The sequence below is a fragment of the Barbus barbus genome (genome assembly GCF_936440315.1).
Source record: "Barbus barbus genome assembly, chromosome: 31".
NCBI lineage: Eukaryota > Metazoa > Chordata > Actinopteri > Cypriniformes > Cyprinidae > Barbus > Barbus barbus.
Genome location: NC_136759.1, coordinates 19775308 through 19788957, shown reverse-complemented (window position 1 = coordinate 19788957; position 13650 = coordinate 19775308). Strand labels below are relative to the sequence as shown.

Genomic DNA, 13650 nt, shown 5'->3' with positions numbered 1-13650 from the left:
ATTCCCCATAAATAATATTCCAACACTGCAACACCGACTGTGGTACAAATTAAACATGAATGATTATAGTGCAACTAGCATTTAAATCTACAGTATTTATTAGGCCTACTTATATTTTAATATGAATAAACACCTGAAACTGTTAGCAATTTCAGCTTCCTGCTCGCTGATGGCCACGAGGAAGCAGGCTGTATGCTGTTTTAGCTATAGAAGATTAAATATAATAGACTTCAGTAGATGACAGGACAGTCTGTTACAAGCCATTTATTGCGATGTGACAACTATAAGCACTTTAATAATGGAGAATTAGCTAAGTTTGTCTGTCATGTGTATTTGTAAGTCTCTTCTGACCTCTGGTGGTTGTTTGGTTATATACACCTGCAAAGAGGACTTATTTAAAGCATTGCTCAAAGTTTTCAAAGGTACATGTATTATTTCTTTCTTCAGTGGAGCACAAAAGATTATGCATATAATAATAACAGTCTCAGTCAACTTTCAATGGGAAACAGATGCATGCTGAGTGAACATACCTAACTGTCTAATCTATATATAAAGTACATATAATCTTTTTTTTTAAGAACATAATAGTTTTATTCAGCAAGGACACATCAAATTGATCAAAAGTAACACCAAAGACACGTATAATGTTACAAAAGCTTTATATTTCAAATAAATGCTGTTCATTAGACTTTCTAATCATCAAAGAATCCCGAAGAAGAAGAAAAGTATCATGATTTCCACAAAATATTAAGCAGCACAACTGTTTTCAGCATTGTAATAATAAGAAATGTTCATTGTTCCTTGAGTAATGATGCTGCAAATTCAGCTTTGAATCACAGGAATAAACTAAACATATTAAAAGAGAAAACAGACATTTTAAATTGAAATAAATAAATACAAATTTTGAATGCGTTTGTGTCTGTGTGTGTGTGCGTACACACACACACACACATATATATATATACACATATACAACAATTAATAGACTATAACAAGAAAAAAATACATATATAACATCAAAACTTTGCACTTTTTTTTTATTTTTTATAAGAGGGCAAGTTGTCAAGTACCTGTTTGAGTCCAAACACTACTACTAGACCATTTATGCAAAAAGCCCTTATAATCACAACTATACAGCATTGCAAACATGAAACTATCAGTCAATTGATTATTTTGCATGAGAATGCTTGATCCTAACAACTTGCAAATATTTCTTTCTCGGTCTCATTGTCTTACAGTAGCCAGGTTGAGCTCCCCACCCCCAGCTCTTTCCGCTCACGGATTCCATTCTACACAAGAGCCTGGAGAGCATATGTTTGACCCACAGTCCCAGTGAATGTGGCCATCTGCTCGGGATTCCATATGATCCGGACCCTGTGTGAGAATGTGCCCGGCTTTGTAAAAACTCACTAGGCTATGTGGGAGAATCTTCCCCGCACACAATAGAGAACAGTAAGACAGTTTTAACCCTTTCCCTGGTTCGCCTCTCTCAAAGGACACCTCCCCGAACCATTGTCCTCCCTGACAAGTGAATAGTGAACAGAATCAGTTTCTTGTTACTTAACTGTCAAACGCTTTCGTGAGATTCAGTTTCAACTCTACATAACATCAACAGGACCCTCATTTGCTTAAAAGGACACAGTGGAAGAAATGAAGAGGAAGTAAATATGCAAGTTGAGGGTAGAACCACGTCATTCTAAATATAAGACATTAATACTGTTTTATAGCAAATAACTCAATATTTGTCACCACCAACCTGTTACCACATTGAGGAATATGCAAATGGGGGGTTAACCAGATAAAACAAAGGACTTCTCATTTCCATAGTAGATGGGATCTGCTCACCTCCCCCAACCACAAGCCACAAGAAACGAAGGACGAACAAACCTACAGCACTGATAAGATATAATCAAAGCACAATTTAGCAAATCAAGTCATTAATGCATGACTATGAATGAATGACTTAAGAAAATCATAACATGCTAAATGTTTAGTTTGTGCAACAAAATTACGCCAATGATTTTTTTGGTTTAATAGAACTTAGCAGAGCTTATTTTTTTCAAAGTCATTTGTGTAGGCAGTCACAATTTTGGAAATAAGTTCCTTTGGAATATTGGGGGGGAAAAAAATCAGGGTGAGCAAGTAATTTCCCTGTGGTTTCAAACCTGTATGACTTTCATCACAAAACAGGAGACGTCTACACAATGAACATCAATTTGGCCCATGCTTGACTTCCACTGAACAGACAAAAACTTCAAAACACTTGTGTGCGCCACAAAAATCATACAGGTTTGGAATGATGTGAAAACTGTCTGTTTACCAACCCCTAATTTTTTTGGTTGAACTATCCATTGAAGAAAAACACCAAGAGTCCATGTTCAACAACAGGTTTATTTTCAGTACAAAATGAGAGGGGCAGCAGGTAGAAGAAATCAATATATTAAACTTAATACAAACGTTATCAAAAAACATGTTTTCTATAAATACAATAAAATAAATAAAAAAAGGAAATTAAGTTACTTGAAACGCTCCATCGTGTAACAAAGCCAACAGGGGCATTGCAGACAATCAGATGCAAAAAGGGACCCATCAGAACCAGCTATAAAAATAACTAAACCAAACACAAGGCCACTAAAGGCTCATACAGTAATAAATCGATTTGCCTAAACTCATAATAACAACAGCTACACAACCGAAAACTATGACACAGGCAACTCATTCCAAGTAAAGCTCCAACTGTGCACTTCCAGAGGCCTGCGTACGGATCCTCGGAAACTTAAGGCAAGTAGGTCTGGGAACGAACCAAACGCCGATCTCAAAAAAAAAAAATAATAATAATAATAATAATAATGAGCTGGAAGAATGATATTGCAGACTAACACAACCAAATAAATTCAATTCTAACATCAGAAACAGTCAGTTTACAATGGCAGTATACAAACTGTGGAGAAAAAAAAAAAATTAAATAGAATTGGTCTCTAGTTAGAACGAGTACAATGAATCTCTCAAATATTGAAAAAGACCTTGTCATAACCTCTCTTTGGCCATTTCGGTACAATAATTTTGTAAATAGCTGATTGCTAAATGCATCTTAAAAGTTAACAGCTTCATATGTTACCAAACCACATCTCGATGCAAGAACTTTCCAAGTTAATTCTTTTCCCCACTTGTCTTTTCATTCATCAAAAATAAAACACGGAGAATCGCTCCACTTAAAAGCACATGAAACCCCATTTAAAGAATCATTTCTACATTCAGTACCTTCAAACAGTATGTTTCACTCTGAGCTTAACTAAAATGTCAAGTATCGGCCATATAATACAGTAGGTATACCACAGTATACAGTTCAGTCCCGGTGAGGAGCAAAAGTCTACAGGAAGAAGCTTGTGCCGGAGTTGCTGCCTTCATTGTAGACGCTGTCATCGGGTACCGAAAGCTGGCTGAAGATGGGAAGCCTTCGCCCGTTGGCGTCGGGTCCGAAGGACGAGTCGGAGCCACTCATGCTGCTGGATGAACTGCAGCTGCCACCCTCATGGTCTGAGAGAGAGGTGTGGGATAGGCTTCGGAGGCCTAGGGAAGCCCCGCCGGTGGGACTCTGTCGCAAGCAGGCCTCAGGCTGGGAAGGGGCGGGCTGGGTGGGTGACAAAGTGGGCGTCAGTCCAGAGTGAGAGTAGCCCGAGTCAGGAGAGGGCAGAAATTGAGGCTGCAACTCTCGGGCCTGGTCCAGAAGGGTGTTGGGGTCTATATCAGGGAAGGCCAGAGACAGAAGGTCGGACATGGCGGTCGATGTCGGAGTCGAAACAGAAGGTGCGCACAGGAACGCGGAAGACGCTATGGGGGGTTCTAGTGGTTGGGGAGCTGTGGGAAACCCGGCAAAGCTGAAGCTCTGCTTGAGGAGGGGAGGCCGTTGGACAGCAGGGTTGGAAGTCTGGGCTCGGGATTGCATGTAATCATCTTCGGCGTTGTGCACGAAATGGCAGCGGATGCCATAGGGGCAGAAGCCAATGGAGTGGAAAGTGCGGCAGGGCTCAGTCTTGTATTTTGGGTGACGGTTGAGGTCTCGCAACTCTTCGGGGCCGTGTGCGAACTGACACTTGCCGCCGTATTTGCACATGCCTCTTTCGGCGAACGTACGGCACAGCTCGGTCTTGTAGCGTGACGAGGTCACAGAAATTGAAGACGTGGAGCCGGAGAGGGAAACGGCGCCTGACATGACTGAAGATTGCTTTAAATGGCCAGGTTCAGCAGAAGACCAACCCAGACTTCCAGTGTTGCCCTCCACCATGCTAACGGAGCGCTCGGACCAAAAGGACATCTTGGTCCACTTTGACGGAGATGATACTTTCTGGGGTCCCCAGTAGCTTGAGTTCATGGTCCCGCTCTCAATGCTGTCAATAGAAAGTCCTGAACTGGTGGAGGAAAGTGTGCAGGGACTGTCAGGCTTCCTATATCCAACAGCAGCTGCGTGTGAGGGTTTCATTGGCTCTCGGAGATCAAGATCTAAAAGGTGCTGTAAAGGAAAAGAACAAAAGGGGTTAGAAATCTTAAAGTAGATGATGGGGTCTGGCAGTTTGATTTAAAAGCAGCAAGTATGCTTTTACTAAAAAGTCAGTAAATGGAAGCAAGGGAGCCTGACTAACTTTTGCAAGTCTGCTCTTTCAAAAGATTCCGAACACCACAATAAAAAATGATAAATGCGTACAATTTGCCTATTAAGTTTTAACAAGTTGTTATATATACACACACTTTCATGCTCACCAGTTCAGTATTTGCAACCATGATTCAGTTGTTTCGACAGGCTCCAGTGAGTCGACTCACTAGAACGATTCGTATACGAGTCGACCGCATCAATTCGCATAAAAATACTTTAATGCAGCAATAAAAAGATCGCGATTTCAAATCTGAAACTTTAGTTTGCGTACACATTTAAGATTTAAATAACTTCGAATCAAAAGAGGAGGAAAAGACACTTTGCAGCGGCATTTTTTTTTTTCACAACTCCGGGCAACCAACTTGTTTACGTTTAAAAATCAAGCATTGTTAAAATATTTGCGCTCTAAATCTCAACAATGCCACAAACAATGGTGCATTCATGCCGTTCTGTTGAAACGCCATACATGCAAAATAAGCACAACATAACGATAAAAAGGCGCACACTCGTGGCCCATGTTCCCCCCCTAGCTGGGAAGTTTCTAGCAAGCTAACGTTAGATTTCATTTAATTGATTCGATCAGTTATCGTCAACCGTACAAGAAAACTTTTGCATTAGGTTTTGCACGTTTCCTGCAAAATGCATTCAAATGCATTGTGAAATTCGTACTAAAAGTATGTCTCGTGCATATTTTGCTACGCGATCGGTCTCAAAACAATCACACGGTCGTTTTTAATTTATACAACTGTAACTATACCTTGCACAGGACATCATCCAGATCAATAAACTGATTGAGCGCGTAGGATGGCATAGTCCTACGTGATGAAGACTTTATTAGACGATTCCTCTGTGAACCCACGCAACTCCCTCGTAGTTTTTCCTGAACTCCACGCTTTTCAGCACGTGTTTTTAAAGCTGCTGCGCGGCGACCACACCTCCGCCTTCTCCTTGCTCCGCCCGCTCCACTCTGAACTGTACAAAGCGCGGAAACGAGTTGATTTTGTTTATAAGGCTACCCTTTATATAGCATACAAATATTATAGGCCTATATACATTTATCTTACATCAGAATTGCATTGGAGAGATATAATAGGCTAATCATTATAAAAGAGTTAGTAGCCAGGACGGCCATATCACATTAGGCCTTCAAGTGCTTCAAGTCAGAACTCCCAAAAAATGTTTGTGTTCTGTATTAGTGTTGTCAAATTTAATAGCTGATGGTAAACAAGTAAACCTGCTTTTGGGGCAATATTGTGAATATCATTACAATTTAAAAGCTATCTCTTTTCTATTTTATGATATTTTAATATGCAATTTATTCCTGTGATGCTAAAACTGAGTTTTCAGTGTCATTCATTACTTCAGTCTTCAGTGTCACGTGATCCTTCAGAAATCATTTAATACGCTGATTTGCTGCTCAGGAAACTTTTTCCTATTATTATCAATGTTGAAAACAGTTTTAGAAAGAAAAAAAGAAATGAATCATTTTATTCTACAAGAAGCACATTGATCAAAAGCGACAGTAAAGACATTTATAATGTCACAAACGATTTTAGTTTCAAATAAATGCTGTTATCTTGAACTTTCTATTCATCAAAGAATCCCGATTCAAATATTTCACCAAAACAGCAAAAACCGATCAACACTGATAATAATAAGAACCACTTTTGTCATTATTATTGAGCATCAACATATTAGAGTAACGATGCTGAAAATTTAGCTTTGTTATCACAAATAAATTAACTTTAACAATTATATTAAAACAGAAAACGGTATTTTAAGTTGTAAAAATATTTCACAATATACAGTTTTACTGTATTTCAAATCAATGCAGACTTGGAGAGCATAAGACACTTAAATTGTAATTATTCCAGACTTTTTTTTACCAGTAGCCTATATTCACTTTTCTTCACTATGCATTGAGTCTCACTCAGTGACTATTTTAGCTATACCCAATTAGTTTAAGAAAACATTGTTTGAGGCTATTGTGAATGATGCGACTGTGTTAAAACATCTCAAGGTTCAATCACACCACCCTGTTAGACCTGGAGACGACAACCCTCTGAGTTGCTTTGATACAACCTAGCAAAGGTGTTGAAAGTGTCACCCGCTGGTGAAGAGGTTGACATTAAAGTAATTTTATATTCCTTTTCCTGGTGACCACAGACATACTGATCAGCAGATCCCACTGTGAGAAGAGACGGATATGAAGACCTGCTGGTGCAGACGGCAACTATGCTAGATTCTTTGTAGTTTTTTGGTTAGCAAGTAAACCTTGAATCCAAACAGCGACTTCATTGGACCTACAATTTATAGTGGTATTTTTGGGACAATGCATATGGGTCTGTATTCATCAATAGACCTTGAGTCAGGGTAGTGCCATATTTAATTGTTGAAAGGGATTGAAGTACAGTGTGTTCAATGGATCATGCTGTTGTTTAACATACCAATTGTTCAGCTGATGAAAGTCTTTCCAAAAAATGTTCAATAGACAAGAACTCCATAAAAGTTTTGAAAGCTGTGATTTGGCAGAGATTACATGATCTAGGACCATACAGTGCATGCCATTGTAAAGACTGTAAGTCTATCCCTCATTGTTTTCATCCATGTAAAATTCAATATGATGTCTATACTTACCGACATCTGGTTACCGCTCATGATGATTATCAGTCCAACACTCTCCAAATAAAAGTTCATCAAAGAACCTTTCAGTAAATAGTTCAGTAAAGATTTTTTTTTTTTTTCTACTGTGAAGAACATTTAAAAAATCAAAAAAAATAAAAAATCAATCATGAAGAACCTTTAACATACATAAAAACCTTTCCATTGGACAAAAGTGGTCTTTAGTGGAAATAGGTTCTTTAGATTAATAAAATGTTCTTCACACTAAGAACATTTTTTTTATTTTAAGAACTAATCACTGGAAGGTTTTTTAAGGAACCAAAAATGGTTCTTCAATGTGAAACCCCCAGTTTTTGAACATTTATTTCCAAGAGTGCATGAATGTTAAAGGTTCTTCATGGAACCATCTAATGTCAATAAAGGTTCCAAAAGACATTTTCTACAGCCATGCCATAGAAGAACCATTTTTGGTTCCCCAAAGAACCTTTCAGTGAAAAGAACCATGTTTTTCTGACTGTGAAGAGCAAGAACCTTTTTCCACTATAAAGAATAGAATGATTCTATGGATGTTAAAGGTTCTTCATGGAACCATCTATGTTCCTAAAGAACCTTTATTTTTAAGAATGATAAAAAAGGGCACAGAAAGCCATTAAACCATTTCGCTTTAAAAACTAACTTTAATTTAATAGTGTCCGCTCTCTATATTTTAAGGTGGCTTGTTAGTGACTGTAACGTTACTCTCTCACCATGTTGAGCTGCACTAATAAGATTTCCCCCTTTGTTAATGAAAAGCAGACCAAAATGCGAAGGGGAAGGGAGGAGAACAAACCAATATGTCATCTTATGAAGGACTTGTTGAGACACAAGGGCTCTTGTGAACTAGCTGACTTAAGTCTAATTTCCATCTATGCGGCTGTAACTTTACCTCACCACCGAACAAAACGGCTACTCTGTCTAATACCTATTGTTAAAGTTTCTGCAAGACTAGCTTATAATTAGAAACGTACTTAAATGAGGAGGTCAAGGAACTGGAGACCTCAATACCGTTCTAATAAGGTAAAACAACAAGTGCTTTAGAGAGAGAGAGTGATGTAATGGTTCAGTAGGAGTTATGGGGGAATAAATAGAGAATACTTCAATAGAGTCAAACTTCAGAAGTCCTCGCTACTCATTAGAGGCCCAAATGATTGAAATCGAAATACCTGGCGGTCTAGAACACTAAACCTGTTGTCTTTGGGTCATTAGTGTGTGATAAACAGACATCTGGTCAGTTTGTTTTGGGTACTTGGAAGAAGCATTAAGGGGCTTCAGTGTTTGCTGTGATGTTGTTGTCAGGCAGGGTGTGTGGTTAGGGAAGAGGGGGCTTTTGGGTGGATGGATGGATGTGTGGGTGGGGGGTGTTTCCCTCCTGCTCCACTGATTGAGCAAAAGACTTTAGAACATAATGAGTAAAAAGTTCTTGGGCTAAAAAGCCTCCCCCAACCCCCAGGGGAACGGAGGAGTGGTAAAAGAAGGAGGTGGGGGCAGGGAGGGGTGATTGTTTAGGGAAAGGGGAAAAATGGCTGAAGACCCTCTGCAGTTTAATCCTTAATCACAACAGTGTCAGGGGGCAAAAAGGAACATCACCCGAAAAGACACCCCCAGCTTTTTCTGCGCTCGTCCTAGATGACCAGAAAGGAAATTATTCAACAAAGCGCTTTCAATTCATCAAAGAATCCCGAAATAGAAAATGTATCATGGCTTCCACAAAAATGTTAAGCACCACAATTGTTTTCAACATTGATAATAATAAGAAATGTTTCTTGAGCAACAGATCAGCATATTAGAATGATTTCTTAAAGTTTGTGTGACACTGAAGACTGGAGTAATGATGCTGAAAAGTCAGCTTTGCCATCACAATAATAAAATACATTTTAAAACATATTAAAATACAAAACCGTTATTTGAAATTGCATTAATATATCACAGTATTACTGTTTTTACTGTGTTTTTGAACTCAACCCTAAACTTATGAATGGTAGTGTATGGACCAATGTGGCACAATTGTCTTGTCCTATTAATTTTAAATGTTTCAATTGAAACCTTTCTTGAAAAAGTATTTCAAAACATTTGAAACCACAATAAATTAAAAGTACATTTCTAAGGACTTAAAATGTGTGTTTTAACCATTTTTTTTTGTTTATCATGGAAACTCTTGTTTGTTATTGACTCCCTCACATCTTTCTGAACAAATAAAGAGCAAATCAACAGAACAAAAATGACATTTAATTTAAAAAATCTCCCAAACTAAGTCCAGAAACTCAACAAGTGTGCTTTCATATGACCTTAATCCATTACGGTGCACCACATGCCATTGCAAATGACCTGTAAACGTCCCAAGAATGATGTCAATCAACTTGTAATGGGCTCTGCAGCTGCAGAGGCCCAACCTTGCAAATGGGAAGCCATTACATGACATAAAACCTCGGCTTGTGGTTTCCAGCGGTCTCGAAACAAACCAAAGCCACAACGAGATAGCTTTGCCTTGACAGGGATCTCCATCCTTTAGCGGAGCATGAAAAGAATATTTCACACCCGCCTCTCAGGGCTGTTCTCATGCAAATACGGTAAGAACGCATGAGAAACGCACACGGGCGTGAGGGACAAAAGAGTGTCCAATGGTCTTATAAACTCATGTGTAGCTAAAAATGAAAGGCTGAACATATGATTCGTGTCTTTTATGACTTTTAATGATTTGTATTGTTATACGTTTAATCTCCACTGCAGACATTCGGATGTCCTAAAGTTGCATTCCCATATGAAATAATTAGTTTTAGATGAATTTTAGGGACCGTGCGTTATAGTAGGAGATTAAAAAATCTGTCATTTCAGTCTAAAATGTCTCATTATCCTCCACTGCACATTAGCATGTTGACTGAGGAGGGCTTGAGTTTGTTTGTCCTGCGCAATATTAATCTGTTTTAATTTCATTTGCAGGTGCTGAAGCACACACCCCTCTGCATCGCCCCTCAGCGTGGGATCACCGTGGGGGTTTTGGAGTGAAAGCAGACAGACGACCTTCTGAGATGTCCCTGTCAGAGGATGAAACTACACACTCCAGTGCACTAAATAATCAATACAAATGTGCAACAATTTACTTTCAGCAGTAACTTAAAGGCACAACTTTGTACCTTAGTTAACCCTAAAATGTATTCATAGTATTGCCTTAAGAGTACGTAGTATTACTCTAAAGTACTAATATGCACCTTTTAGGAGACACAGAGGTGTCTCTTTAAAGGTACTGCCCCAGTGACAAGCAATTATACCCATAAAAGTGCTATTTTTCACAGTTTTTATTTATTTAATTTTTTATAAATGTAACTTAAGAGCCAAAGTATGGGCTTTCTTGAAAAATACATTACACTTTTAGCAATAGTTAAGTTGAAAATGAAAATTCTGCCAATAACTAAAGTGGTATTTTACTATCATCATTGTTTTAATATTTAAGTTGCTGTTCATAATTTGAATTGTATTTCTTTTTCTTTCTTTTAATTTTAATTTTGGTTAATGTTTTAAGTGATTTTTTTATTATTATTATTATTATTATTATTATTATTTTTTTTTTTTCTATAAAGCTTTATTTTTATTTCAGTTTTAGATTTAGTCATTTTAGTGCTATCACTGCTTTCTTTGGAAAAGAGCAACTTGGACATTCTTCAAAATATCTCATTTTGAGGTCCACAGAAGAAAACAATCATACAGGTTTCTAACAACAAGGGGTGAGTAAATGTCAACATATTTTTGGTTTTTAGGTAAATTATTCCTGTAATTTGCACTGGACAAGATTTTTGCATATGCTACTTTGTTGGTAAGATTTTAATAAAATAGTTATATAAGTATGTTGATGTTTTATTGTCACTTCAACATGTCATATACATAGTGTTAATCTAGTCACAATTTTACATTTTAATGTTTTGAATTAGTTTTTACTTTTATATTTTCTGTTTTAATTTGATAAATTCTAGCCATTTTCTTGTGTATTTATTTATTTTACATGTACATAGTTTTCATTCATTTTTATTTAAGTTTTAGTTATTTTAATACATCATTAAAATAATTGAAAATGAGGAATACAAATTAAATAAGTAAAAATTGTTGATGTATTTTATATTATTTAAGTTCTAATGTTATATTTTAACCCTGCTGTTCATAGGTTTGTTTTTTTTTAGCATTTTTTAGGATTTTACTCATAGTTAGTCCGATCTTTTTCTTTTTCTTTTTCCTTTCGTTTTTATTGTGTTAAAATGCTTTCTTCTATTCCAGCTTAATATTAAAGTCACTTGTACTTTAATTGATCACATTTCGGATCAATTAAAGTACAAGTGCGCCAGTGAGGCGAAGTTTGGGGTGCAGTTATCTGTTATCTGTTGTTCCAACCAATAGAGGAGAGGGGGAGTGTTTAGGAAACCTGTTTAAAAACCATGATTTAATTTGCAGTTCTGTTTGGTGCCACTAGAAGCACAAAAATAGACACACTCTCATTTTAGGGTTCAGTCATGTTTATCCATTTAGTGTGGATCCTTTCCATCATCCTGACACTAAACCAGAAACAGGTGATGCAGACAAACCAAAACAATCTGCACTTAAGACAATCTACACGGTAAACAAAACACTGCTCTCTGCCCTTGTAATGTGTGTGTGTGTGTGTGTGTTGGACTCTTTTTGCATTTACTTTTATATCAGAAACCTCAATGCATATGTGTGAGCGTAAAAACTATATGCACACTTTATATATGCTTAAGTATTTGTATTGTGTATGTTTTAACTGAATATGTTTGTAAAAGAGTGTATGATCGTCACAGTGAGATCATCTGTGCAGCAGATAGGGGCTAGTTTACTGAAAAACAGTCCTGGAGGGAAAAAGTGTCCAGTTACGCCAAAGAAAACAAGTGAACCTAAGAGAAAGGCAAGCCTTTACCAAACATCGTGATAGCAGGGATGTTGCTAAATAATAGCAGACACTCTTAACTGTCGGGCCTTTATGGATGAGTTGCAGCATTTTAACTATATTTGTCTGTTCAGAGTTGCATACACAACATAGCCATTGAATTATCACTGTTGTCAAAGCAAAACTGTTCTTCAGGAAGAGAAAACTATTGTTTAGGTGTTTACTGAAGGAAGGGAAATATCACTTTATGTCACTGTATGTTATTCGGGTAAACATGAAAGCTAATTGCCTAATTATATATGAATTATATAGGAAAATAAGAAGAAAAATGCTCAAATATTTAATACTAATGAAATTTCCATTGAGTACACACACACACACACACACATATGAGCATGCTTCTGCGTTTTTGCTAAAATGCGAAAGCACACTTTTACATACAATTCACTGCAGTTTCCCACAAATTAAAAACTAAATTTTGCACAAGTCCACTTTGAAAGTGTCACAGAACATTCAAGTGTATGATTGTGCAGAAATGTCACAACAAGCATGATTTTCATTTTCCCATGATTATTTTTTTTTTCAAATAAATCTGAAATTAAAATTTAATTATATATGATTATTATTATTAAAAATTACCAATAGTTAATAATAAAAATGTAATAAAATAAAATAAATTAATATAATATTTTGCCTAAACTTTGTTCCTAAAATAAAGTAACCGCATGCATGTAGATATGAAGCTCAGTGTATCTACACATATGGTCACATATCAAAATATGAGCATATTTCTTATATACACAAGGGTGGCTCAACTTACCCCAAAACCCCTCTATAGTCAGAATCCTGCAGATAATCTAAATCTGATGTTTAGCTTCATACTCTCAAGCATCTGTGATGTTAATCTATGAGCTAAAACCCACTCGAGACAAGTCAGCTGCACCAAAGAACCACTTCCCCATTGCCAAGCTAGCTTTTAATTTTTATTTCTCAAGTTAGTTTCTTATTTTTCTTCCCTCACCCCACAGGAAGTCTCTTCAGGCTGTGTATTGTGCCCTGCGCTGTGGCTCGCTCCCTGCCGAGGGCCCAATCTCGCTACGCAATGAGCAGATTTGTTTTCAAAGCCTCCCCCTGCTGGTCGCCTTTATGAGCGCCCCTTTAAAAGTACTCAAAGCACAGAAAAGTGCACTTATATGCATTTGGAACACGGAAGAGAAACTAGATTGGCCCCGTTTACAGATTCCCATTTACGCTGCATTGAGTTAATAAAGAGTTACGACATTTAAGACCTGTCTCAGTGGATTTCTCAGAGTTACTTGGCCACAGCAAAACATCTGCTTCCTGTATGGGAATGGGACTAATTCTGTTCCCTCACACACACATACACACACCCACCCTCAGGCTTACCCTGCACTCTTAGGGCCCTTGCTTTCTTTTCACAAGGCTGTCC

The 13650-nt window shown here is 37.4% G+C and overlaps 1 protein-coding gene across 1 annotated transcript; it reads right to left on the bottom strand.

The window, feature by feature from the left end:
* Window positions 1-2372: 2372 nt before the first annotated feature.
* Window positions 2373-5581, bottom strand: LOC306851531 (mRNA decay activator protein ZFP36L1-like). The gene is made up of 2 exons (XM_079387827.1): window positions 5409-5581; window positions 2373-4510 (listed from the first exon to the last, which is right to left on the bottom strand). The coding sequence occupies exons 1-2, from the start codon at window positions 5460-5462 to the stop codon at window positions 3371-3373; spliced, it is 1194 nt and encodes a 397-aa protein (XP_079243953.1). The 5' UTR covers window positions 5463-5581; the 3' UTR covers window positions 2373-3370.
* Between the last annotated feature and the right edge of the window lie 8069 nt (window positions 5582-13650).

What these genes read in the sequence shown, in the direction of transcription:
- LOC306851531 (XM_079387827.1), bottom strand. Translation starts at nt 5,462, where the DNA reads ATGCCATCCTACGCGCTCAATCAGTTTATTGATCTGGATGATGTCCTG. An exon ending in TGGATGATGTCCTGTGCAAG is followed by an intron (nt 4,511 to 5,408) that starts GTATAGTTACAG and finishes TTTCCTTTACAG; the next exon opens with CACCTTTTAGATCTTGATCT.